This window comes from Salmo trutta, chromosome 37, assembly GCF_901001165.1.
Source record: "Salmo trutta chromosome 37, fSalTru1.1, whole genome shotgun sequence".
NCBI lineage: Eukaryota > Metazoa > Chordata > Actinopteri > Salmoniformes > Salmonidae > Salmo > Salmo trutta.
In genome coordinates this window covers 26,833,474-26,861,103 of record NC_042993.1, presented here as the reverse complement: position 1 = coordinate 26,861,103, position 27,630 = coordinate 26,833,474, and the positions used below count along the sequence as shown (strand labels likewise).

At 42.1% G+C, this 27,630-nt stretch overlaps 1 protein-coding gene across 1 annotated transcript; it reads right to left on the bottom strand.

Annotated features, from left to right (window-relative positions):
- Window positions 1-317: 317 nt before the first annotated feature.
- Window positions 318-21,933, bottom strand: akirin1 (akirin 1). The gene is made up of 5 exons (XM_029737675.1): window positions 21,561-21,933; window positions 2,879-3,022; window positions 1,576-1,704; window positions 916-987; window positions 318-729 (listed from the first exon to the last, which is right to left on the bottom strand). The coding sequence occupies exons 1-5, from the start codon at window positions 21,766-21,768 to the stop codon at window positions 719-721; spliced, it is 564 nt and encodes a 187-aa protein (XP_029593535.1). The 5' UTR covers window positions 21,769-21,933; the 3' UTR covers window positions 318-718.
- Between the last annotated feature and the right edge of the window lie 5,697 nt (window positions 21,934-27,630).

Sequence of the window (27,630 nt, the reverse complement as noted above, 5' to 3'; positions counted from 1 at the left end):
TTTTCTAAAAACCTGTTTTCCCGTTGTCAATATGGGGTATTGTGTGTAGACTGATGCAAATGTCATCAATTTCAGAATAAGGCTGTAAAGTAACAAAATGTGGAAAAAGGGGTCTGAATTCTTTACCGAATACACTGTAACAGTCTTAAATTTACTGAATTCAAGGGGGTTATGCAACCTTAAAGCACATGTACTGCACAAATTAACCTTCCTTTAACAAAAGACTAACTGTCATGCATTTACAAAAAAGACCAAAACAGTTGGTTCTAACAGTTTGTTCAACTGGATGCATAACAAAAAATTATTGAGGGAAACCATTTTAAATCACAGAACTTTTAATTTCAAAAGAAATCCACATCCTCAGTTAGAGTTGGAAAAGAGAAAAATAAACTTGGTGGATGAGAGGCCAGGGGGCTTTAGTAATACAGCTGCTGCAGAGGGGCAGTGCTGGCAGGTTATAATACAGAAGGATCAGAGAATAGCCACTACACCGCTAGGGAGAACAGAAAATCCAGAGAGCTAGCATATATCGAATCTTTACATTTTATTCCGATTCATTAGCATTTTATAGAAATCAGTTTTGGATTAAAAATGTGGATAAACCATGGTACCCAAATATCATGAAAAAAAGGGAAATAATCACAAATCTAGTGGAGGAAGGGGCAGTAGAAGAGCAGCCATCTTGTGAGAAAAGCTGGTACCTCGTCGATGGGGGAATTCAAGAGACATCTGAAACAGAGGGATTGAATAATGGATAAAAACAGCATATAGACAGAAATGAGACGACCACAAGATAATGCATTAAAACTCTGAACAGAGAGAAAAATCAATTATTTTATGTGGCTGTAGGGATTGCTTTGTTTACTCTTCAAAAGCAAAATGGTGTATGGACAGAATGAGAAAACTGATACTCACAACTAGCAGGCCTGGCGCCATATCTTCGCATGATCTGGTCTTGTGTGAATTTCACAAAAGATTCGTATTGTTCTGCAACAGACAATTAAAAAAAATGGCCAACGGATTAGTACAAAACTGAATGTGCAGATTCAAGTACCAGATAGGACCCCAACATGTGTAGATACATGTGATGCAAAAAATAATACTTGGTGCTTCAGCCTTCACTAAACACCAGCTAAAAGGTTGATCATATTAATCATTCCAGTCAGAGCAGATGTATATTCTAGAAACATTAGCAGTCCTGGCTAGTACATAAATCCATATCTGCCAAGAGCAGCCCCTAATTAAACAAAACAATCAGCAGGACATTAGATAAGGCATTAAAAGGTATTCTGGGGGAGCAGAAAATAGGCCTCTCCTATTGCACACAGGGTGCCATTTGTAGAAGTCTTTCTTCATTGCTAGTGCTAAAGGGTGTGAAAACATTTAAGACTTCTGTAAGAAGTGCTGACCCGAACCAATGTGCTAGCTGACATTTTCACAACTTTTGGCATGGTTCCAGCATCTACAGTGGATGCATAACCATGCAAGCTCAGCGTGTTTCGGCTTGGCTCAGTAATGTGAAAAGCCCAGTTGACTGAGGTTTAAGGATGGTGATATGACATGTGCTGTCTGTACCTGCAAGTTTTGTGTTGAGGATCTGTTCATATTCCTCCCGGATCTTCTCCTCGTGGTCTTTGAGCAAGCGCTCACACAGGTAGCTCACCTGCCTCAGTGTGAACGACGGCTGGTCCTTCCTCGAGGCACCTGGGACACAGTGAAATTTTATACAGGCTAACATTGCCCATGCCATCTATACATATACTACAGGTCAGAGTTCAATGTCCTCTCCAGGAATAGATGTCTACGCAATAATTTATTTGCCGTTTGTCGCCTTCAACTCAGCAGCAGCCTAGAGCAGCGGTTCCCAACCGATGTGCTGCATGCCTTGAACTCAGGTGTTCACATGACTGGGCAGGGGTGCAGCTATGGGTGGGCATAGGCCCACCTACTGGGGAGCCAGGACCTGCCAATCAGATTGACTTTTTACCCACAAAAGGGCTTTACTACAGACAGAAATACTCTTGAGTTTCATCAGCTGTCCAGATGGCTGGTCTCAGACGATCCAACAGCTGAGAAGCCAGATTTAATCTTCAAATTTTTTTTGTCACAGAATATAGATGGTTTGCGGAATGAATCAGATGATATGCGAGGTCCTTACCGCTAAATAAATTAGGTCCATTTTAGGTGTGCCGCAGAATTTAATATCCCATCAAGGTGTGCCACGGTTCAAAAAAGGCACAAAAATGTGGCACTAACGAGACCCCGTTGCCAAGTCTCCTGAGCTTGGAGCTGGATCCAGGGCAAGGCAGAATGATTCATGCCCTGGAATTTTACGTGTACTTTGACCCATTCTGAATTTCTGACCAAAGCTTTTAAAAGCTAAATTCCAGGCAATAGTCCCAGAACTAAGAGAGAAGTATAATTACTAGAACGGAGTGACAGATATTCACATTCAAGTCAATGGTCTCCTGAGTGGCGCAGCGGTCTAAGGCACTGCAGTGCTAGAGGCGTCACTACTGAGCCCGGGCTGTATCACAACCGGCCGTGATCGGGAGTCCCATAGGGCGGCGCACAATTGGCCCAGCGTCGTCCGGGTTAGGGGAGGGTTTGGCCGGGGTAGGCAGTCATTGTAAATAAGAATTTATTCTTAAGGAGAGGGCACTGACTAGCTATACTTGAGCCAATGGGAGCTATAAAAACATATACCGACTCCAAGCATCATTACGTAACGTCTATGGAGGCTGAAATGTTTGGGGTTTGTATTACCGCTGCATGCTCACACTGAACACCATATGAGTGGTGACGGGGTTTGGCAGGTGACTCAGTTGTTGGCCCACCTCGTACAACATCAAACCCCGCACGTGTCCCTCCATCTCACCTGGTGGGGAGCTGGGGGCGGTGAGGGAGGAGCTGGGGGCATCGGTGGAGCTACAGGCAGCCTCACTCTGGTTGAAGGCCCCCTCCAGCTGCCGTCGCCGCTGGTAGCGGCTGTACTCCTGACGGATGTTCTGGAAGATCTGCTCTGTAGAGGGGACAGAACACAGGGGACATGGTCATAAACAGGGCCGGGAACAACCAGCACTCAAGAGGACAAAGCCTGGAGCACCAATATGAAGATGGTGCCCGCCTAGTTGATTTTAGAAGACAACTAGCCACAGCCTGCCTTGAATGCCCAAACATAAAAAAAGATGGTCTCTGATCATAACAAACCAGCCATGTCAGATAGCTAAGAACATAGGTATTTTCAGAAGCTACATGTTGTTGATCACTACAAGCTAGTCATGCTATAGGCCTAGTAGGTATAGTGTTCAATGATAGAATGTTTTCCTCAAGCCTCAATGAATGCCCACAGCTATGCACACAACCTATGAGCTGCAGTGTTCAGCTGATGTGGTTTTCAAAACAAAAAAAACGCACTAACAGGAAGGAGTGCTTTAAAGCTGGGCCAGACTAACGTCAGCGACAAACACACACCAGCTGTGTCAACCCCCACAGCACACTCGCGTGCACACGCATATACTTCCTCAAAATGAAACCACCCCTTCTGAGATCCCGTAATGGCGAGAAGGGATGAAGGAGTCCATTTCACTTCTTCCTTCAAATCTTTCAGGAATTGTGATTCATCCATAGCTGACTAGGAGACAGTCAGGCTTAACAGGTCTTCATGTCTGTGAGAGGCCAACTAAGCCAAGACAAAAATGGTAGACTGCTTGTCTTGTACAAGCATGTCTGGCAATAACACAGCAATAAATCTACCTGAATAGCAGAGTGATTTATTTAGATAGATCTGGGTGACATCTGACTGCAACGCAGAGGGCAGGAAGGAGTGTGAAACAGGGCACCGGTCTGACATGCTACAGCCTCCTTTCCAGAGAAATTGGGTTGGGTTTCATCCTCCAAGGTCTTTGATCACTGCAGAGCTGGGCTTCAGCCAAGCTGCATCCCTAATGGCACCCTATTCTCCATGTAGAGCCCTGGTCAAAGGTAGGGCACTAGGCTATAAAAGGGATTAAGGTGCCATTTGGGATGAGGTAATCTAACGTAGCAGGCGTAAAAGACAAACACCAGAGCAGAGTTCCCACATCCGGTTCTCAACGGAAAAGGAACCTTGGTAGAATTAGCTTCAGCCCTGAAAACCGGACGCATCCGGTTGTTGGCAACACCGATAAGCCTTGGGACGAGCCTAGAGATCTGTGGGCAGAGCTAGGCCCTACATGTGCTCAGACAGTGGTGGTACCCACTCTTTTTAGCCTAAGCAGCAGGACTGCACCTAAAGCCTTTTGACTTCATTTTAGGGCCAATTCCAGTGCTGCTAATGTTTCTAGAATATACATCTGCTGACTCGAATGATTAATATGATCAACCCTGGAGGAAGTAGCTAGCCCCTAATTGGTGAAGACTTTTCTTGGCAAGGAGTCCATATCCCACTGGAAACATTTACATTTAAGTCATTTAGCAGACGCTCTTATCCAGAGCGACCTTTCCAAATCAGATCCACTGAGATCTGGCACCTCACTTGCAAGGTTTTTGACTAGGCCATGTTCAATAAGAGCATGAGCAAACATACAAAGACAACTAAACCCATCAACCTGGTACTAAACTGAAATTTCACAGATTGGTGTAAAGTAAAAAAACAGCCAGAGTGTGAAAGGAGGAGTTATCCTTATTCTGCCTCAAAGGGCGAAGGGCCTGTGTGCACCACTCTAGGGAGGCCTGCCTCATTTATCTTGGGTTGAGAGAGCAACGGCCATATCAAGGTAAGAGCAAACATGGGGTGTGGGGGCTGCAGGTAACCTAATGGTTAGAGCGTTGGGCCAGTAACCGAAAGGTTGCTAGATCGAATCCACGAGCTGACAAGCTGTTATTCTGCCCCTGAACAGGGCAGTTAACCCACTGTTCCTAGGCAGTCTTTGTAAATACGAATTTGTTCTTAATTGACTTGCCAAGTTAAATAAAGGTTAAATGAAATAAAAAAAACATGCATGTCTCCATGAGCTGTTCTGTGGGGGAAGATAGCTAGCCAGCCTAGATGGGCACGTTCTCAATTCATATTTCCTCACCTCCTCAAAATGCATTATAAGAAGCAGTAGTCCGCGGGGAGGGACATACTGAATATTTGCGTCCAATGCACTCTGTAGAGGCAACAAGAGAAGAGAATCTAGGCAGGATTAATTGAAAACTAGCCTTTTCCAGATGCCACTGAGAGTGAGATTGCCAGTCAGTCACATGACTAGCAGAGTACATGACAAAAGCAGCAGAGGGGTTGAAGAGCGGAAGCCTTCCTGCAGCTCTAATCTGACAGGCTTTGTTTATTTAGCCACTGCTAAACTTTCCTAACTTAATAAAAGCTGTACTTATCGCAGAGACAGGAGTATATGAAGGGGGCTAGACTAGACCTGGATGGCTTCCCCCTTGAAAAGTTAAGTTGAGGCGTGACTCAAAATGTTTCACGATGCTGCATGAACAGACTAGTTGAAAGGCCACTGTGTCAGATTGTCTGCCAATGCTACCCCAAACAGATTGGTGCAATGAGCTATTAGCTTGAGCGTCGCATTGTTTATCTAAATAGCTTACCTACTACAATGAGGCTTAAGCCCAAGTCATAAGTCACTCCCTAACATTAAATAGTCAAAAAGGTTTGATTCTTTATGTCGGTGCCATGACAGCAAAAGTCACTGGTATCTCCATTCCTGTAGGCTCAATTTTGAGACATGGGTGAAAGTATATTTCATTTCTTCCCAGTACGGGACTTCCTATGACTGCACACAATTAAATCATTGAATTAATATTGGGATTCTACGCAACTAATGGATCTCTGTGGGCCTCGACGTAAAGATTCATCATTTCACTTTTGAAATGTATGACCTTTTATTGTAGCATAAACATGTGATATTTTCATCTGATTGTCAAACAAACCACTTCAAAAAGGGCTCCTTTACTAGGCTACCCACACATATGCATCTACTTGCAACATATTTCCAGCATCCAAACAGTGGTGAATGGAAATGGACATCTGTTAGGCAAAACACCACCGAGTGTAATGACATTTTGTTGATTGTCATTAGGCCAGAATTCATGCATCCACTGCTGTCCGAGCGTCAGCCATTCATCTCTGCCGTGGCAAAATGTCAGTGTTGTCGAGCCACATTGAATTTTGGAGCGTAGGCTATACCACCTATTTTACTTTCTCACTTTTCATGCCTCTGACATGCAGTTGGCTAATGATAAATAAATGGTGTAATAGCCTCGTTTTCATTACATTGTTTTAATAGGCGATGTTTTACCAGCATGGCGTACCGCCACTATTTATTTGGCTGGGACGCCATACTGGACCTCCTTAATTTCACCGCATGATTTAATCAAACGCATTAAGTTGACAAGAGACATCCTTTTCCAAATCAGGGCACATCTGGACTTGGGTGTTCTGTGCTGAATGATCTCAGAGCTCCAGGGTAACCTTTTGAGTGACAAGTGAAATCCCTCTCCTGCTGCCAGTCACTGCCAGCCAGGCCAGCACTGCCAACCACCAGAATACCAATCTTAGGGTGTTGCCTAGCAACAACGACCCTGTCACGGCCAGGCCAAAGCAATCAATCACGGAGACTTCCTGCGAGAGGGAAAAGCCTCAGCTAAAAGGCTTAGGGAGAACAAACAAAAACAGTGTATAAGGAAAGAGATTGGCCAGATAAGTTGGACGTGGGGGACAACGGTTGGCGGTGAAAAAATAAATAAAAAAATAAATGTCGGTCTGACTCATTTCACCCTCCATTGCTGAAGTATAGTGGGGGGCCTTACGGACTGCAAAGCCGCCAGGAAGCAGGCTGTATTGTGAGTCAGGCCAAGTTGATGTAGCAAAGACCCTGTTAAAGTATGGAGACATCATTGGTTGCTACTAGAGCATGACAACGTGTGGGAACTGGCCACAGGGCTTACTAACTGCCGGGAAGTTGGGGTATAATGAATTGAAGGAAAATTCTGGCGACAAGTACTAGGCTAGCTAGGCTCACGCTGTGCTGAACATTAGCACAGAGAAGTAGGTCAGGTTGCAGTATTCTTCAAACCACAAACCAGCTTAATTTATTGCACAAGGTAAGAACCTGGAAGGTATTCTTAAGAAACTCTGCACAGATCTAAATCCAACATACCCCAACTCAGTGACCCACTGAAGACATCTGAGCTGATGCAGTCTCATGACAATACAGCACACGTACCACAAGTAGGGATGTGAACGTGTTCAGTAGTGTGTAGAATATTCTAGCCTATTCATTGATGATAGGCCCTACTTTACTGAAGTTGCGAGCCATTGCAAGACAGTTCCATTGCGAGATGCAGCTTTTGATTGCCAATAGATGAGCCTAGTGCACGGTTCTGTCTGCCTGCCTGGTGGATGACCTGCCTACACGGTGTCCCTCTCCTCTCTCCGTCCCTCGCTAGGAAAGGTGTGTGTGTGCAGAAGTACGGCAACTAGATCAGTCTTCTCCATTCCAAAAATACTGAATCTTAGGAATCGATTCCGAATCTTGACACTCAGAAATGGGAGTCAACTTATTGGACGGTGTCGTGACGTTGGTATTATCAATGTGATGATTGCTATTTGTTGAATAATTAACTGTTTATAAATACGTGATTAAATTAATCAGGTAACCATTAACTCAGCAAAATGCGGCAACATGGGAAAAGTTCAATATGTTACCGTTTCCCAAATTAACTCAGAATGAGAATATCGATTTCAGAGCTGTCACTAATTTCCTAATAAGTCTCATTCTAAACATTGCATAATTCGTAAATCTGCACAAACCCAGGTCTCACTAAATCATTCTGTATCACACAAATTGAGTTGATCATTTACTTACTAACAAGTAAAACGATAATATAAAAAAAGACTAGGTTATTGGTTAGAACTTAACCTGTTAGGGCTAGGGGGCAGTATTTACACGGCCGGATAAAAAACGTACCCGATTTAATCTGGTTATTACTACTGGCCAGAAACTAGAATATGCATATAATTATTGGCTTTGGATAGAAAACACCCTAAAGTTTCTAAAACTGTTTGAATGGTGTCTGTGTATAACAGAACTCATATGGCAGGCAAAAACCTGAGAAGATTCCAAACAGGAAGTGCCCTCTCTGACCATTCCTTGGGCTTCTTGGCTCTGTTTATTGAAAACTTAGGATCTTTGCTGTAACATGACACTTCCTACGGCTCCCATAGGCTCTCAGAACCCGGGAAAAAGCTGAATGATGTAATTCCAGCCCCTGGCTGAAAAACATTAGCGCCTTTGGTAAGTGGTCTATCAGAGGACCATCAGACTGAGGCGCGTGCACGGGGCGACCTCATGATTTTATTTTCTCTGAGCTAAAAACACAGATTCCCGGTTGGAAAATTATCGCTTTTTTACGAGAAAAATGGCATTAAAATTGATTTTAAACAGCGGTTGACATGCTTCGAAGTACGGTAATGGAATATTTAGACATTTTTTGTCACGAAACGCGTCGGGCGCGTCACCCTTCTTTACCCTTTCGGATAGTGTCTTGAACGCACGAACAAAACGCCGCTATTTGGATATAACTATGGATTATTTTGAACCAAACCAACATTTGTTATTGAAGTAGAAGTCCTGGGAGTGCATTCTGACGAAGAACAGCAAAGGTAATAACATTTTTCTTATAGTAAATCTGACTTTGGTGAGGGCAAAGCTTGCTGGGTGTCTAAATAGCTAGCCCTGTGATGCCGGGCTATCTACTTAGAATATTGCAAAATGTGCTTTCACCGAAAAGCTATTTTAAAAAAATCGGACATAGCAAGTGCATAGAGGAGTTCTGTATCTATAATTCTTAAAATAATGATGTTTTTTGTGAACGTTTATCGTGAGTAAATTCACCGGAAGTTTGCGGGGGGGATATGCTAGATCTGAACGTCACATGCTAATGTAAAAAGCTGGTTTTTGATATAAATATGAACTTGATTGAACAAAACATGCATGTATTGTATAACATAATGTCCTAGAAGTGTCATCTGATGAAGATCAAAGGTTAGTACTGCATTTAGCTGTGGTTTTGTTTTTTGTGACATATGCTAGCTTGAAAAATGGGTGTCTGATTATTTCTGGCTGGGTACTCTGCTGACAATCTAATGTTTTGCTTTCGTTGTAAAGCCTTTTTGAAATCGGACAGTGTGGTTAGATTAACGAGAGTTGTCTTTAAAATGGTGTAAAATAGTCATATGTTTGAGAAATTGAAGTAATAGCATTACTAAGGTATTTGAATGCGCCACAGGATTCCACTGGCTGTTACGTAGGTGGGACGATTTCGTCCCACCTTCCCTAGAGAGGTTAACACAATGGCAACAGGTCCCTAGCGGACCAACACGTTACACAAGATGGAGATTTAAAGAAAGAAAGTGCATGAGAAAAGCACACTTAGGGTTAAACTAAACATCATTTACAAATGTGTCTAACACCTTACCATGAACTGCCGCTCTTATGGGTCAGAATTATAATGAACGTATTTACTTGAAGGTCTCCGTTGGGTATCTCCTTAACCTGTTTAGGGGGCAGTATTTTCACGGCCGGATAAAAAAAAAGTACCCGATTTAATCTGGTTATTATTCCTGCCCAGAAACTAGAATATGCATATAATTGTTTGATTTGGATAGAAAACACCCTAAAGTTTCTAAAACTGTTTGAATGGTGTCTAACAGAACTCATGCCAGGCAAAAACCTGAGAAATCCAACCAGCAAGTGTGGAAATCTGAGGTTTGTAGTTTTTCAAGTGATTCCCTATCCAGTGTAGTGTCTGTGGGGTCATTTTGCACTTCCTAAGGCTTCCACTAGATGTCAGTCTTTAGAACGTTGTTTCATGCTTCTACGGTGAATGAGGAGAGAATAAGAGCTCCTGGAGTCAGATGACTGAGAGAATGACATGAGTTCAGTGGTGCGCACTCCCGTGAGAGTTACCTGTATTCCTTTCTGAAGACATTGGAATTGTCCGGTTGGAATATTACTGAAGATTTATGATAAAAACATCCTCAAGATTGATGCTATACATCGTTTGACATGTTTCTACAAATGTAAATAGAACTGACTTTGTCGTGGCATTTTGCGCGCGCTTCCTGCATTTGGAGTAGTGGACTAAACGCTCGAACAAAAAGGAGGTATTCGGACATAAATGGACTTTATCGAATAAAACAAACATTTGTGGAACTGGGATTCCTGGGAGTGCATTCTGATGAAGATCAAAGGTAAGTGAATATTTATAATGCCATTTCTGATTTTAGTTGACTCATATGGCAGGTATCTGTATTGCTTGTTGTTGTCTGAGCGCTGTACTCAGATTATTGCAAAGCGTGCTTTCGCTGTAAAGTTTTGAAATCTGACACAGCGGTTGCATTAAGGAGAAGTGTATCTATAATTCTTTGAATAAGTTTAATATTTTATCAACGTTTATGATGAGTATTTCTGTAAATTGATGTGCTCATTCACCGGAAGTTTTGGGAGGCAAAACATTTCTGAACATTACACGCCAATGTAAAATGGGGTTTTTGTTTATAAATATGAACTTTATCGAGCAAAACATACATGTATTGTGTAACATGAAGTCCTATGAGTGCCATCTGATGAAGATCAAAGGTTAGTGATTAATTTTAGCTGTATCTGTTTTTTTTGTGACGCCTCTCCTTGCTTGGAAAATGGCTGTGTGGTTTCTCTTGTCTCGGCACTGTCCTAACATAATCTAATGTCATGCTTTCGCCGTAAAGCCTTTTTGAAAATCGGAGACAATGTGGTTGTATTAACGAGAAGTGCATCTTTAAAAATGGGATATAAGTTGTGTGTTTGAGACATGAGATTTTTATTGCTTTGAATTTGCCACCCTGCCATTTAACTGGCTGTTGAATAGTGTGTCCCGCGGGTGGGACGCTAGCGTCCCACATTTCCCAGAGAGGTTAAGCCATTTTGCCACAACTTTGAAAGTATGCTGGGTGTCATTGTCCATTTGGAAGACCCATTTGTGACCAAGCTCCAACTTCCTAACTGATGTCTTGAGCTGTTGCTTCAATATATCCAATTTTCCTGCCTCATGATGCCATCCATTTTGTGAAGTGCACCAGTCCCTCCTGCAGCAAAGCACCCCCACAACATGATGCTGACGCCCCCGTGCTTCACGGTCGGGATGGGGTTCTTCAGCTTGCAAGCTTCCCCCTTTTTCCTCCAAACATAACGATGGTCATTATGGCCAAACAGTTCTATTTTTGTTTCATCAGACCAGAGGACATTTCTCCAAAAAGTACAAGCTTTGTCCCCATGTGCAGTTGCAAACCGTAGTCTGGCTTTTCTATGGCGGTTTTGGAGCAGTGGCTTCTTCCTTGCTGAGCGGCCTTTCAGGTTATGTCGATATAGGACTCGTTTTACTGTAGACAGATGCTTTTGTACCCGTTTCCTCCAGCATCTTCACAAGGTCCTTTGCTGTTGTTCTGGGATTGATTTGCACTTCTCACACCAAAGTACATTCATCTCTAGGAGACAGAACACATCTCCTTCCTGAGCGGTATGACAGCTGCATTGTCCCATGGTGTTTATACTTGCGTACTATTGTTTGTACAGATGAACGTGGTACCTTCAGGCGTTTGGAAATTGCTCCCAAGGATGAACCAGACTTGTGGAAGCCTACAATTCATTTTCTGAGGTCTTGGCTGATTTCTTTTGATTTTCCCATGATGTCAAGCAAAGAGGCACTGAGTTTGAAGGTAGGTCTTGAAATACATTCACAGGTACACCTCCAATTGACTCAAATTATGTCAATTAGCCTATCAGAAACTTCTAAAGCCATGACATAATATTATGGAATTTTCCAAGTTGTTTAAAGGCACACTCAACTTAGTGTATGTAAGCTTCTGACCCACTGGAATTGTGATACAGTGAATTATAAGTGAAATAATGTGTCTAAACAATTGTTGAAAAAATTACTTGTGTCATGCCCAAAGTATGGCAACTTCTTTGGGCTCAAATCCCATTAACGAGATCGATTTGACAACATTCGGTGAAATGGCAGAGAGACAAATTCAAAAAATATATATAAAAAATTTAACTTTCATACATTCACAAGTGCAACACACCAAATTAAAGCTTAACTTCTCGTTAATCTAGCCACCGTGTCAGATTTCAAAAAGGCTTTACGGCGAAAGCAAACCATGCGATTATCTTAGGACAGCGCCCAGCATACCAACACATGAAAATCAGATTTCAACCCGCCAGGCGCAACACAAAAGTCAGAAATAACGATTTAAATTCATGCCTTACCTTTGAAGAATTTCTTCTGTTGGCACTCCAATATGTCCCATAAACATCACAATGGTCCTTTTGTTCGATTAATTCCGTCGTTATAGCACCAAAATGTCCATATATTTGGCGCGTTTGATTCAGAAAAACACCGGTTCCAACTCGCCCAGCATGACTACAAAACATCATAAATTACCTGTAAACGCTGTCCAAACATTGGAAACAACTTTCCTAATACAACTTTTGGTAAATTTTTTACGTAAGTAATCGATCAAATTTAAGGCGGGATAAACGGTGTTCAATACCGGATAAAAACAATGTGAAGCGCGTGACCTGGAGCGCACATCAAAACATGAGAGCACTTGGCTGGACCCTCGTTCTGAACTGCCGTACTTTTTCATTTCTCTAAAGAAAAACATCAACCAATTTCTAAAGACTGTTGACATCCAGTGGAAGCGATAGGAACCGCAAGCAAGTGCCTTATAAATCGAGATACCCATTGAAACACTGTCACCTCAAAAACAAATCCTGGATGGTTTGTCCTTGGGGTTTCACCTGCCAAATAAGCTCTGTTATACTCAGACAATTTTAACCGTTTTAGAAACTTTAGAGTGTTTTCTATCCAAATCTACCAATATATATGCATATCCTAGCTTCTGGGCCTGAGTAGCAGGCAGTTTACTTTGGGCACGTTTTTTCATTCGGACGTCAAAATACTGCCCCCCTAGCCAAAAGAAGTTAACAAGACATTTGTGAAGTGATTGAAAAACGAGTTTTAATGACTCCAACCTAAGTGTATGTAAACTTCAACTGTATTATGAAAACTATTCAAGTTACAATGTTTGTTATAACGTCGTCATTTAACATAACAAAAACGACATTCATTTTCATATACCATCTATCATTGCTAACACCATTTTGGCTGATGAAATATAAATGTCCATTTATTGCATGTTACAGTTCTGAGGTAGATTCTGCATAAGGCCCAGACAGACATTCCAGTCCCAAACACTAACAGGACAAAGGATTCATCTGCTGCCTTAAGATTTACAATGGGCATGAGGCATCATAAACCCCCCCAACAACAATCCCTCTATACCTCTGCAGGAGGGAGAGATCGCTGTAGAACTGTGGTCATTGTAACCTTATCCTCAAAAGCCAGTCATGACAACAGGGAGAATACTAGTTATCCTTCTATGGAAAAACAAAAAATAAGCGCTTTACAATTTGAATATACAAAATTGGGCTCTCAGCTAAGTTGTTTTCTTGGTATAGAGAAAAGATTAAACATATTTTGAGTTGTGACAAACTGTAGAAATTACTGGCCAGACAACTTTGAAAAACAGAGTGACTGAATGATTCAAAGTTAAAATTTGTAACTAGGGAATTAAGCTCTTCTCCCAAGGACATCAATGACAGATTCCGTAAGTTTTACGAGAGACTATATAGACACATCTAAAGCAGATCCTAACCCTTTAATCATGCAAAACTTTTGGAAAGACTAATCTCCCTGCCCTGAACCAGGAAATCTGAGAAATTTGAGTAACAATGAAATCTCTAAAAAGTGACAAGACCCCAGGCCCAAATATATTCCCTGGTGAATTCTATAAAACATTAAGCAACAGTCTCTCCCTACCTGTACAAACTACTTGTTCAGGCCAATGAGGATGGAGCTCTCCCACCTACTTTGAATGTGGCAGTTATTGCAGTTAAACATAAAAAGGGTAAAGAGCCAGAAGAAGCAGGGTCATCCAGTCCAATATCTCACCTCAATACAGACCAGAAGGTCTTTGCAAAAACTCTGGCTAACAGGCTTAGCACTTTAGTGGGCAAATTGGTCCAGTCGGACCAGACCGGCATTATCTCCGACAAACTCATTCTTCAATCTCAGGCGCCTCTTCAACATTATGTATTCTCAGGTTACCCAACGTTGACCTTGCCGTTGCATCTCAATGCTGACAAAGCCTTTGACCAAGTTGAGTGGTCCTATAGAAATGTAATATTGGAAACACGTTCATAAAAAAAATTAAATAAATTTAAAAAATAGCCAACTTCTATATAGGAACCCCCATGTGCAAGAATAATCAACAAACCAAATCAGTTTCACTGATTTAACCTTTAGAGAGACAAGAACAAAGTTGTGTGCTGTCGCCTCTGCTTTTTCCTCTAGCCATTGAACCCTGCTCAAGAGGTCAGATCTCACACAACAATACAAGGCTATAATACTAAAGACGTAAATAAGATTTCTCTATACGCAGATGACATTCTATGTAACAGAACCACAATCCAATATTCCAGATATGTTTGATTAACCTGTTTGGTACTGTCTCGTGACATAGAACCAATTGGAACAAGAGCAAACTAATGACCAGTCGGTTGCAAAACCCCTCTCTGTTAGAACATCTTCCATTTAAGTGCGCTCTTCAGAAATGTTTGCCCATCTAGTAATTGTAGTTACCAAACACTCCTCTGTATTGAAAATAGAATTTCCCACCTATGATGCAAAAATTCAAGGCCAACAGACATTTTAGACAACTCTCCGAATTTCCCTGCTCAGAAGAATGAATGCCAGAAAGATGGTCTCCCTCCAGCAAATGCTTTACCTAATCCAGAACACCATGGTCCTTTAATGAACAACTGGACTCTAACATACAGGAGAGGTTTAAAAAAAAAAGTCCAAGATGAGAGATTTTGTATAAAATGTTTTACCTTTATATAACTAGCCAAGTCAGTTAACTTCTATGGGCAAGGTGGGACGCTGGTAGGGTTTTACAAGAGGAACATGATTTCTGGGGCAAAGCCAAGGACAGGAGTAGATGGCTAGAGTGAGGTTCAGTGAGGCTTTCGGGCCAGAGGGGACGTAGAGGATTAACTTCTATGGGCTAGGTGGGCCGCTAGCGGGACACAGCCAGTGAAATATCAGGGCGGCAAATTCAAAAACAACAAAATGTCATAATTCAACTTTCTCAAACATTACACTTCTCCTTGATGTAACTATATTGTTCGATTTCAAAAAGGCTTTACAGCGAAAGCAAAACATTAGATTATGTTAGGAGAGTACATAGACAAAAATAATCACACAGCCATTTTCCAAGCAAGGACATGTGTCAATAAAACCCGAAACACGGCTAAATGAAGCACTAACCTTTGACGATCTTCATCAGATGACACTCCTAGGACATTATGTTACACAATACATGTATGTTTTGTTCGATCAAGTTCATATTTATATCCAAAAACAGCATTTTACATTGTCGCGTGATGTTCAGAAAATGTATTCCCATCTAAACGTCCGGTGAAAGTGCACATCAATTTACAAAAATACTCATCATAAACGTTGACAAAATATATTTAAGAAATATAGCTAGACTACTCCTGGATGCAACCGCTGTGTCAGATTTTAAAATAGGTTACAGAGAAAGCACATTTTTCAATATTCCGAGTACATAGCTCAGCCATCACGGCGGGCTATACAGACACCCACCAAGTTCGGGGCAACCTAAACTCAGAATTAGTATTCGAAATATTCTCTTACCTTTGCTGATCTTCGTCAGAATGCACTCCCAGGACTGCTACTTCCACAAGAAATGTTTTTGTACCAAATAATCCATATTTATGTCCAAATACCTCAGTTTTGTTCGTGCGTACAGAGCGCGGAACCAGAGACGAAAAGTCAAAATGTTCCATTACCGTACTTAGAAGCATGTCAAACGCTGTTTAAAATCAATCTTTATGGTATTTAACGTAAAATTGCAATAATATTCCAACCGGACAATAGCGTATTCATTCAAGGAGAAAAAGAAGGAACAGCGTGTTCACGCATACCCAATCCCTTTGTTGCCAGGCAGTCCACTCAAACTGAGCTCCTATTATCTGCCCAGTGAAAGGAGAATGCTCAAACCACTTTCTGAAGGCTTTAGACAGCCAATGGAAGCCTTAGGAAGTGCAACGTAACCCCACGGATACTGTAGTTTCGAAAGGGACTAGAAAGAAGAACTACAATTCTCAGATCCTCCACTTCCTGGTTGACTTTTTCCTCAGGTTTTTGCTTGCCATATGAGTTCTGTTATACTCACTCACAGACACCATTCAAACAGTTTTAGAAACTTCAGAGTTTTCTATCCAAATCTACTAATAATATGCATATTCTAGTTTCTGGGCCAGAGTAGTAGCCTGTTTAAATTGGGTACGTTTTTCATCCGGCCGTGAAAATACTGCCCCCTAGCCCAGACAGGTTAAGAACAAAGTCTTATTTACAATGACGGCCTACCAACTGACTCTTCCAAATGTTATATTTTACTATTGGGCCGCTAACCTCTGTGCTGTTACGTTTTGGCTGCTCACTTAGTATGGAGTGTGAGGATTGCACCCCTTTATTGGTGCTGTGGTTATGCCCCGTCAATTTGGAGATGTCACTTTATAGTAATAATCATATACATACCACAGTCCGTATCTGGAAGCAAATATATATATTTTTTACCTTAGCAGGAATGATATTGGCCTACCTATAGTGAGGAATCCCTCCTTTGCCCCGCTTACCTTGATAACAACTGAGCGATGGATCAATACCATAGGGGATCTATATATAGAAGGGACCTTTGCTGAGGGAAACCTGTAATCTTCCCAAAAGTAACTTCTCCAGATACCTACAGAATAGAGGCCAAGTTATAGAACATCTTCCTACATCTGGAAATGCAAAACCTTCCAGATACACCATTCTTATGTGGGTTCAATAAAAAAATATTTGAGCAAAGAAATGGGAGTCGACGTGGCAGGAGTCAAGGAATTCACTCTACCACTACAACATTGGATTGACAAAGACTTCATGTTAAAAAAAAAATTTTAAAACACAGATGAGCTAGTTAAAAATCCAAGATTTAAAGCAGGTTTTTGTTTTTGAAATAGATCTAGGCTCTCCCTAAATAGCAGAAAACAGATTGTACAGTCAACTTCCCTGCCAGTTGTTGACACTATTTACCAGATTGCAGCAGCCACTACTCTTAAACCTTTGGATGCCTTCTACCATAGCGCCATTCACTTTATCGCAGGTGACAGTTTTAATACTCTGCATCCTGAATGAAAAAGGTTGACTGGTCCTCATTAAAGTCTCGTAGATCAGTTAATTATTCCAATCAAGTGGGCTGAAGAGGGAGGAGAAGCCATCCATGTGCCCTGGGAACTACAACAAAGGAAACCTGACTGGCTTGTAGGGAATGCCAATAAATATGCAGGGGGGGCTGGACAGAAGAAACTGCCTTCACTGGCAAACCAATGTCTGCAGACACACCAACATCTTACATTCCTTTCCCCTCTGCAGTATGTAAATCAGCAAGCGAGGCAGATACTAAGTAAAATGCCAGTGTGCATTAAGGAGGATAGCTGGCCTGTACATACACAAAAGCCATTAAAGTGGTGAAAGAAAGCCCAACTAATCAAGGGAAAGGGGCTAAATTGCAGAAGGAGATTGTGTGCATTGCACACAGGAAGGCAGACAAACACCTCTTCCTCCATCTGCCCGTTACACGAGCTTCTTCAGCTGTTGAAACCTGCATGCGTGTGAACCTGCCAACACCCTTGTGACGTTGCTCGATTTTCTGCTTATTGCATCAAAAGTGCCATCAGCCTTATCTTGTGATGGATCGGTGTTTTTTCTGGATCAAAGAGGGGCTTAGGTGGGGGCTGTGGTGGGTCTGTTGGCACAGCCGAATTTGAGAATTCTAGAGGCCCCCCTTCTTAACAGTGTTGCATTTTTAAGCCAATTTCTTGCAATTCTACAAAATGTCTCCATTGAACTGAGATAAATTTGTCCAGTGTAAAGCTAATTTCATAAAACAAACATTTTGCAATTGAGCAGAGAATATTTTTTGCAGTTTAAAGCAAATTTCCTGTGATTCTACACATTCTGCCATTGAGCTGAGGGAATTGCCTTTTTAAACCTATTTTCCTGCATTTTGCCATGGCCTATGCAGTTTTATTTTGCTCAAACATAATAAAATGAATAAATGTATTGTTTTGGAATTTAATTCCCTGCCTAGCTTTTATTTCAGTGATTGTTCTCAAAAGATATAGATAGCTACATACTTTATATCTGGTTGCAGTTTAATTTTACACAGAAAGCGTTATTCCCCATCCAGAAAATGAATAAACCCTGTTTGGACTGAAAAAATGCTTAGGTGGAGCCCCCAATGGTTTCACTGGCAGATAAATCCTGGATACACAGCTTCTCCTTTACAAAAGAGAGAGAAAAAAATATAGCTACGAAACAAGTCCTTGTCCAAACAAACAGGCTTAGGACTAGCCTACATGTCTGATTTGGTGCGAGGGGCTAGAGAGGACCAGGCCAACTGTCTTTGATTGGCTTTGTCCAGAACTGGGAAGCCAGTCACACAGTTCCCATTTCACTTCCACTATCAGCAAGTCATAGCTTACGTGGAAACCCACAGTTCATGCCAAGCACAAATATCTCAAGGACAGAAGATTTCAAAGCTACTGCCTAATATCCGCTCACCTTTTTTGACATCATTGTCATTTTGGAGTAACATAGTCAGCGGACAAAAGTGGTTGGGGAATGTTAGGTATTCACTCTGTGGGCATTCAATTAGGTACATTCCAGGAGAGCACTCGCCCCTTTCAAAGGTCAATGGGTGCCATGAAGAATACCAACTCCCAAGTGGTACAGCGGTCTAAGGCACTGCATCTCAGGGCAAGAGGCTTCACTACAGTCCCATGGTTCGAATCCATGCTGTATCATATTTTTACATTTTAGTCATTTAGCAGATGCTCTTATCCAGAGCGACTTACAGTAGTGAACGCATACATTTCATTTCATGCATTTTTTTTGTACTGCCCCCCCCCCCCCCGTGGGAATCGAACCCACAACCCTGGCGTTGCACACACCATCCGGCTATGAGGGCAGGGCACAATTGGCCAAGCGTCGTCCGGGTTTGGCCGGAGTAGGCCGCCATTATAAATAAGAATTTGTTCTTAACTGACTTGCCTAGTTAAATAAAGGTTAAATAAAAACCACAGGTGGGGCGCAGGAAGCGGGTGGCCATGGGAGTTCAGTGTCATGGAATATTCTGAAGATAGGAATGTTGGACAAATACAGGGATGCAAACTGGTGAGGTCCCAAAAAGGTGAAGATGAGCGTTTGTAAAATGCAAGAAAAAAAAAAATGTGCCCATTTTCAGTGGGGTTGTCACAATACCAACATTTTACTAATAATGTGATACTTGGCCTGGTATCACAATACCAAGTAGTATCATGATACCACAGGGTTTGCGCCCCCCGCCATCACGATACCAAGGACACCTGTTCCCATTCTATATGTTCAGCACGTGTGCTGCACAAAAACTTCTGACATTCACACCTCTACTCAATCCACCACATTGAATGCTATTTATCCCTTTTTCCAATGCCATCCACATTTTTGCAGAGCCAATGTATGTTGTTAGCTAGCTAGCCAGGTAACATGACAAAACAAGACAGTTTGTTGCGGGATGAGGTAACTTCGGTAATATGGGGCATAACTTTTGAGCGGTTTTCAGTGATGTAAAGGCACAAGCATGACTGTTACTGTGGTCCGCTTTTCCTCTATGGCTGTGGCACTCTGACGCTGCGTGACGGCGAAGCCTAGTCAGACAGGCCTGCGTGTTACAGGCAAAATTAAAAAGACATGCAATGCGAGCTGCACCAATAATTAAACAAGTGTAACAAAATAAAGTACTGCCTGCACACCCCAGCTAAATAACATTTTAAAACTGATAGAGATGCCCAGAAAGAACAGAAAGAACAGACGGAGAAAAGCAGCTGAGTAGACTAATGGCTGGTTAAGGGATGCGGCTGGCTGCTCACAGCTGCCGTACGCGATATTGGATGAAGCACTCATTCTGATATGCCATATCTGGCATCGTACTCTGAACTCTGATATTCTAGTTGTAGGACACGTAGGGATGCATTCTGTGCGCAGTCATACATTTTGAGAGAGAGAGAGAGAAGGTAGTGATCACACCAGGGGAAGATCTGTTTGGACTGCTCTTTTATTGCACAATGGGTAATATACTGAGTCTGCAAACATGGTCATCCTACACTCTTAGGTTTTTGAGTCATTTAAATTATTTTTGTGACAGGAGGAGCTGCCCATCCATTGAACTGCAGCAGGATGCAGGGCTTGAATTAGGGTTATACTGAGCTAAATTTGAGTCTGGGACAAGTCAAAAATAAAGATGTACTGGTGTGCACCAAACTAAAAATATTAAAAAATCTGCATGAAACAAACATGGGGTTCAAAATGAAAGATGGGGCCTTGAGCATTGTAATCCTCCAGTTAACATATTATACACACACATCTCAACAAAGAAATTGGATCAAATTGTACCAAGTGGGAGCAGGGTTTTAATTAGGGTTTAGACAGCTGTGAAGATAAGATGCTGTCAAATAGCTCGCCTCTACCCTGGTGTTGGCACATTCAATGAGCTTTGTGGGATTGCAGTCGAGATATCCAGGTAATTATCTTGCCACCCCTGCAGCAGCCCCCACACTGGCTCAACTCTCACAGGGGATAACCTTTTCAAGCGGGTGGGCAGGATGGGTGCGAGCATAAAGGAGTAGAACAATGCCCTCTCAACCCAGGGAAAAGCGAGAAGGTAAAAAATAAATAAACTGCGTTCCCACACTTCTAAACGAAAAGGCTTGGACGTTTCAATGCAGCGTTCTACTTCATAACAATTACGTCTGCTTATGGAATAAAGTGGGTTAAATTTACAGCACTAAGTACCTAGTTAGGAAAACTCAACTGGTCATTGCTAACTTCGCATGTTTTATTTTAGTCACACGAAACAAATCATTGATTGTGGACCATGCAAAGAAAGCATGTAACGTTACGTTAGCTAACTAGCTGGGTTAGGGTTGTTATGCAGCTAGCTTAGCAAGCTGACGTTAGCTATTTTAGCAAGCCGACTACAAAACATGCCTTTTTTTGCTTTGTGTCATAGATAATGGTGCTAGCTAGCATTCCAGGCAATTCAAATTAATTCCTTAATATATATCAGTCAATGACTAACTAGTTAGCCAGCTATAACGTTAGGTTAGCTGACTGACTGCGTTTAGTTAACGTTACAGAGCAAACGTTAAGCTAGCTACTGTAACGTTAGGTACCCTACTAGCTAACATTAGCTTATACACCAACCCCCATTCTCGCGAACCACCCATTCCACTCCACCCTAACCCCCTCCCCATATCACTCCCCTGAAATGCAGCTAAATCCAACTTTTGACAATTTCTTACCTGGAGTTAGCCTGTGCTCTCCACCCATAGCCGGGGGAGACATCGAGTGTGATGATGGGCAGTCAACTGGCGGACGGAGGTTGCACCTTTGAGGGGACGGAGTGCTTGGAGCCCCCGGTAGTGCATTGCACCTTCTTCGTTTAGGAGACTGAGGACTGAGTAGGGCCTCAAACTCCATCGAGCGCTTTAACGTAGCTCCACACGCCATGGTGCCTGCTCAAAAGAGACAACGAAGATGTACGGTAGATAAACGAAAAATATCTTCTAAAAATGCTGTTGACGACTTTCTCCTTTCCGTTCCCCTCTCTTCACAACAACGGTTTGCCGAAACAGGGATAGTGAGCCAGCCAACTGCCGTGCCTGTCGACTGAATTTCTAATACGTCACAAGGGCCGACCGTACCATTCTACAAAAATAGGGAGAATTTAGATTTCGGAAAAAATAATTATTCCGGTAAAATGTTTCGTATAGAGCATAATTGTGATATCTAGATTTTATATATGATTTTATCCATTCAACAAACATGGGTGGTAAATTTGGTCAATGATGTACTACTTTACACGTTAATTGTTGTCATCCACCCCTTTTCTTTTATGACGACTGTTTTCAGTTTAACTCAAATTTGAGGTTAACGAGAGTACCCGATTGTTTTCTAATCGGTTGACGAGAGTGGCTTTCTGCTCCTTTTATCAGGTAGGCCACAGTCTGTATCTGTTGTCTATCATGTTCGTTATAAATACTAAATCAAAACACTTTACATACATCAATGAAAACCAAAGGCATTTCAAATGTCCCTTCACTTCCCATCAATGTCTTTTTAAATTACTGTTGAGCAACTCAAGCAAGAACAGCAGATCTGTTAGTGCTCTTCCCAACTACATTGTTTATTGCCAAGCCAAACATGACAATAAGTGACGGTTAGGCATCTCTAGATGCTCAATTTAATTAGTTCTGGTGACTTTGCAGTCTCACCTCCCTTCTTGCTTTTTGCCTAATTTGCCTAATTCATCCATGTTTTTTCAATATTGCAAAGAATATCACAGGGAAAACCTTTGAACCACAAATTGATAGATTTGGCTAAGGTTCCTCATAGGTTAATATGCCACTGTCTCTGCAAGAATACAGCCTAAACATTTGCTAATTGTGATGCATTTAATTACATACTGAGTCTATTGTGACACTACAGGTGAAATGATACATTGCATTGTGTACCATGTAGCCTAGAGCCCTCTGCACAGGGCAGGCATCTTTCTGCATGATGGACGTTAGCATATCATGTCATTATAGGCCTCTCCCCATGGCTTTTCTCTATACCATTGTCTATTAGAAGTTCACGTAGTCTAAGTGATCCTCAATGGTCACTGACACTGAGGCAATATGTAGTTGCTGCAAGCTCAGTGTGTGTGGCTAGAAGGGGTGATACTGCAGCTCACACCAGACACATTTATTCATGTGATGCACAGTTGAGGAGGCTCTCAGCTTAATGAATCAAGTTGACATTTTAGCACTTCACCCCCCACAAAGCGTTAGTGGGGCCTGGCACAGTGTAGATCTACAGGTTTCGTGTTCTTTTTCTGCACAGCAATTGAATGTGTCCTTTTTAGATTCATATATCCTCATATTTTTATTCAGAGTGTAAAATGTAATGTGTGGTTGCACATAAACATTGAAGTCAAATCATTAGTGAGTTATCCATTGTGTTTCCGGTCCCTAGTACCTGAGAAGGTCGTGCTTTATGTATTGACATGGATTTATTATCTGTGGTCATCTTGTCTGCCACCTTGCCTTAAAGGCACAGTGCAGTCAAAAACTTAATTTCCCTGGTTATTATATATATATATATATATTTCCACACTGAGGTTGTAATTGTTAAAATGATGATAATGCCCTTTTAGTGTAAGAGCTGTGTGAAAATACAGTTTTGGCCTGCCTGCATGGTGACATCACCAGGTTAATAGATCATTAAATGGGTTGGTTGTTTAGCAACAAAACCGACACATGTGCAACTATGGGGCAAAACAGACAGGGTAAACTTTATTTCGTCACCAAATGTTTATTGAAAACATAAATAAATTTTCACAATGAGCACTTATTGTCTCTCAAAATACATTGTTACAGTTGTTGGTTAGCTAGCTGGCGAATTTGAGCCATATTAACGTTGACATGAAATAAGTTAAAACACCTCAAAACAAGACATGGTATTAAGAACAAGATGCAACTAACTGAAATGAGCCACCTATGATTCCCCACGTCGGCTTCTTGTCATTGTTGCTAGCTATCGGACCGTTCATAATCATAACAAAACACTGCTTCAAATCAAAGGTTCTTTGTCACATGCTTTGTAAACAACAGGTGTAGACTAACAGTGAAAGGCTTACTTAAGGGTCTTTTTCCAACAATGCAGTTTATTTTTTTATTTGTATTTATTTTATTGAACCTTTATTTAACTAGGCAAGAACAAATTCTTATGATGGCCTAAGAAGAGTGAGTTAACTGCCTTGTTCAGGCGCAGAATGACAGATTTGTACCTTGTCAGCTCAGGGATTTCGATCTAGCAACCTTTCGGTTACTGGCCCAATGCTCTAACCACTAGGCTACCTGTCGCCCCGTTAAAGATAAAGATACATTTTTTTACTAGAAATAGTGACACAAGGTATAAATACACAGTGAATAGCAAGTACAAATAACATGACTATATACCGGGAGTACCAGTACCGAGTCGATGTGCAGGGCTACCAGGAAATTGAGGTAGCTATGTACACATAGGTAAGGGTAAAGTGACTAGGCAACAGGATAGATAATAGGCTGAGCTGTAGCAGCAGCATATGTGAAGCAGTAGCAGCAGCGTATGTGGTGAGTGTGGCATCAGTATGCATGTTATGTGTGTGGGCATATTTAGAGTGTGTGTTGGGGTGCCAGTGTAAGTATATGTAATGTCCAGTGTGTGTCAGTGCAAGATAGTTACTTCAAAAAGGGTAAATTCAGGTAGTCTGGGTAGCCTTTTGATTAGCTATTCAGCAGTCTTATGTTCAGGGTCCTGTTGGTTCCAGTCTTGGTGCACTGGGGACGGTTGCTATGCAGTAGCAGAGAAAACAGTCTATGGCTAGGATGGCTGGAGTCTTTGACAATTTTTTGAGCTTTCCTCTGACTCCGCCTGGTATAGAGGTCCTGAAGGGCAGGGAGCCTGCCCCAGTGATGTACTGGGCCGTACCCACCACCCTCTGAAGCGCCTTGCGGTCCGGTGCCTTGCAGTTGCCGTGCCAAGCGGTGATGCAGCTAGTCAAGATGCTATCAATGGTGCAGCTGTAGAACTTTTTGAGGATCTGAGAGGCCATGCCAAATCTTTTCAGCCTCCTGAGGGAGGAGAGGCGCTGTCGTTCCTTCTTCACAACGGTGTGGGTGTGTTTAGACCATGTTAATTCCTTAGTGATGTAAACACAGAGGAACTTGACCGTTCTGGACCCACTCCACTACAGCCCCATCGATGTGGATGGGTGCGTGCTTGCTCCTCTGTTTCCTGTAGTCTACGATGAGCTCCTTTGTTTTGCTGACGTTGAGGTAGAGGTTGTTGTCCTGGCACCACACTGCCAGGTCTCTGACCTTCTCACTGAAGGCTGCCTCATAGTCGTTGTTGATTAGTCCTACCACCGTCGTTTCATCAGCAAACTTGATGATGGTGTTGGAGTCATGTGGGACCACACAGTTGTGTGTGAACAGGGAGTACAGGAGGGGACTAAGCACACACCCTTGAGGGACCCCCGTTTTGATGGTCAGCGTTGCAGATGTGTTGTTGCCTACCCTCACTGCCTGAGGGCAGCCCGTCAGGAAGTCCAGGATCCAGTTGCAGGGGTCGATGTTCCGTCCCATGGTCCAGAGCTTGATGATGAGCTTGGAGGGGACTATGGTGTTGAATGCTGAGCTGTATTCAATGAACAGCATTCTTACATAGGTATTACTTTTGTCCAGGTGGGTGAGGGTTGTGTGGAATGCAATAGAGATTGCATCATCTGTGGATCTGTTGGGGCGGTATGTGAATTGGAAGTGTCTGGGACGATGGTTTTGATGTGAGTCAAACCAGCCTTTCAACGCATTTCATGGCTATAGCTGTGAGTGCTACGTGGGCAATAGTCATTTAGGTAGGTTACCTTGGTGTTCTTGGGCAAGAGGACTATTGTGGTCTGCTTGAAACAAGCTGGTATTACAGACTGGGTCAGAGATAGGTTGAAAATGTCAGTAAAGACACTTGCCAGCTGGTCAGCACATGCACTAAGTACACATCCTGGTATTCCGTCTGGCCCAGCGGCCTACGGAGTGCGAGATCACCCAGTCGTTTCTGCTATGGAGAGCGAGATCACCCAGTCGTTTCTGCTATGGAGAGCGAGATCACCCAGTCGTTTCTGCTACGGAGAGCGAGATCACCCAGTCGTTCCGGCCACATCAATGCCTGCGCATAATTTGTGACATTGTCAGACAACCCATCTATAAGAAAGAGTGTTCGAAACCTCTCTGCCAAAAAGAGCTAGTTTTCAGTTTTCCCATCCCCACTCAGACCACTCCCAGACAGTCGTAGCAAAAGTCTTGCTTGAGAAATTTCTCTTGGCTAAGAAGCTATTTTTGTTTGTTTTCAATTAAAATGGTCAAAAATAATCACAGTAAGGTACTTAATTGTTTCCCAGAAGTGACTCAGTATCTCTCTCCATCTAGTCTCTGCCATCTCACATAAACCATGCTGTCTGTCCTTTTTTCCCCCCACTGTTCTCTGACCTGAAATGGCAGTCTCCCTGTCTCCAGGCTGTCATCTGTGTTCAGAAGGATTGTCCTCTTGAGGGAGGTGGGACTATAAACACACTTTGTTTCAAAGGCTGCAGAGTAAACACAATTGTCTTAGCATCAGTGCAGTTTGTCACTTTAACTGGAGACTGGGAGCTGAAGAGAAGAAATCGATGGACTAATTAAGGGATATGAAAATATATATATATATGTATACCCAGGCATTACTTCAAATGGCTTAGACTAGTACCCATGCACATTGACTCATTGTAACTCGTTATTGTTATTCACTGTGTATTTATTTCTCGTATAAATAAAAAAAATAAACTGCATTGTTGTTAAAGGACCCGTAAGTAAGCATTTCACTGTTAGTCTACACCTGTTGTTTAAGAAGCATGTGACAAATAAAATGTTCTTTTGATTTGATTTTACTTAGACTATCTACAAGACAAAACATCTACCTTTGTGTGTGATTGTTTTGTGATCGATCTACTAAAATGACTTGTAAACTATAGTTGCCATTTGTAGTGTTCTATAGAAAAAAGTGTTCTAGTCTCTGTGTTGTGTGACTATCTTTCTGACCTGTGCCCCACTTATCTCGACCAGTGGCGTGTTGGGTGGGCCTGCAGAAATTTGTCTGGGCCCCCAATTTTATTTTACACATTTTGCCATGGAACAGAGACAAATGTGCAGTTTATAGCTAATCTCATGCTATTCTACACATTTTGGCATGTTGCTGTTTTAAAGCAAATTTCTTGCAATTCTACACAAAGCTAAAATATAGGTGTGTTGACTGTGATAAAGGCACTGGATTATGAGCTGTCTTGTTTGCTAAACGAACAAATGAAAGGTAGTGGCATGGTGCATAATAGCCATAAAAGCACAGTGACATATGCCTCAATGCAGTCATTTCGTTGCTCATTGGGGGTGTGTCTTTCAGTTAGTTCTTTTTGGCATGTGATGTCATTCCATGTCATCTGTTCCATTATATTTAATCAAATCTGACTAACCCAGTGTACTGCTTGCTATGAATTCTGATAGTGTTTGCATATTTAGGTAAAAAGACAATGTTCCATTTGGAACACTGACGAGTAAAGAGCATTAAAAAATATTTAAATAAATAATAAAAAATCTGAGTGGACTTCTTCTTTTTTTCTGTTTGGACCCACCCAGGCTCAGCCTTTCCTACACCTCTGATCTCGACACTGCTTGCAGTCACATGTGGAGGACATTGTTTACAATCCACAGGGCCTCTATTCAGGACAGGTATTTATGTGCAGATGGGAACCCGTCAGGATCC

Coding starts and splice junctions, on each gene's coding strand:
- akirin1 (XM_029737675.1), bottom strand. CDS start 21,768: ATGGCGTGTGGAGCTACGTTAAAGCGCTCGATGGAGTTTGAGGCCCTA. Junction 1,705..2,878: donor CGCCCCCAGCTCCCCACCAG/GTGAGATGGAGG, acceptor ACTGTGTCCCAG/GTGCCTCGAGGAAGGACCAG. Junction 988..1,575: donor CCTCAACACAAAACTTGCAG/GTACAGACAGCA, acceptor TGTCTGTTGCAG/AACAATACGAATCTTTTGTG.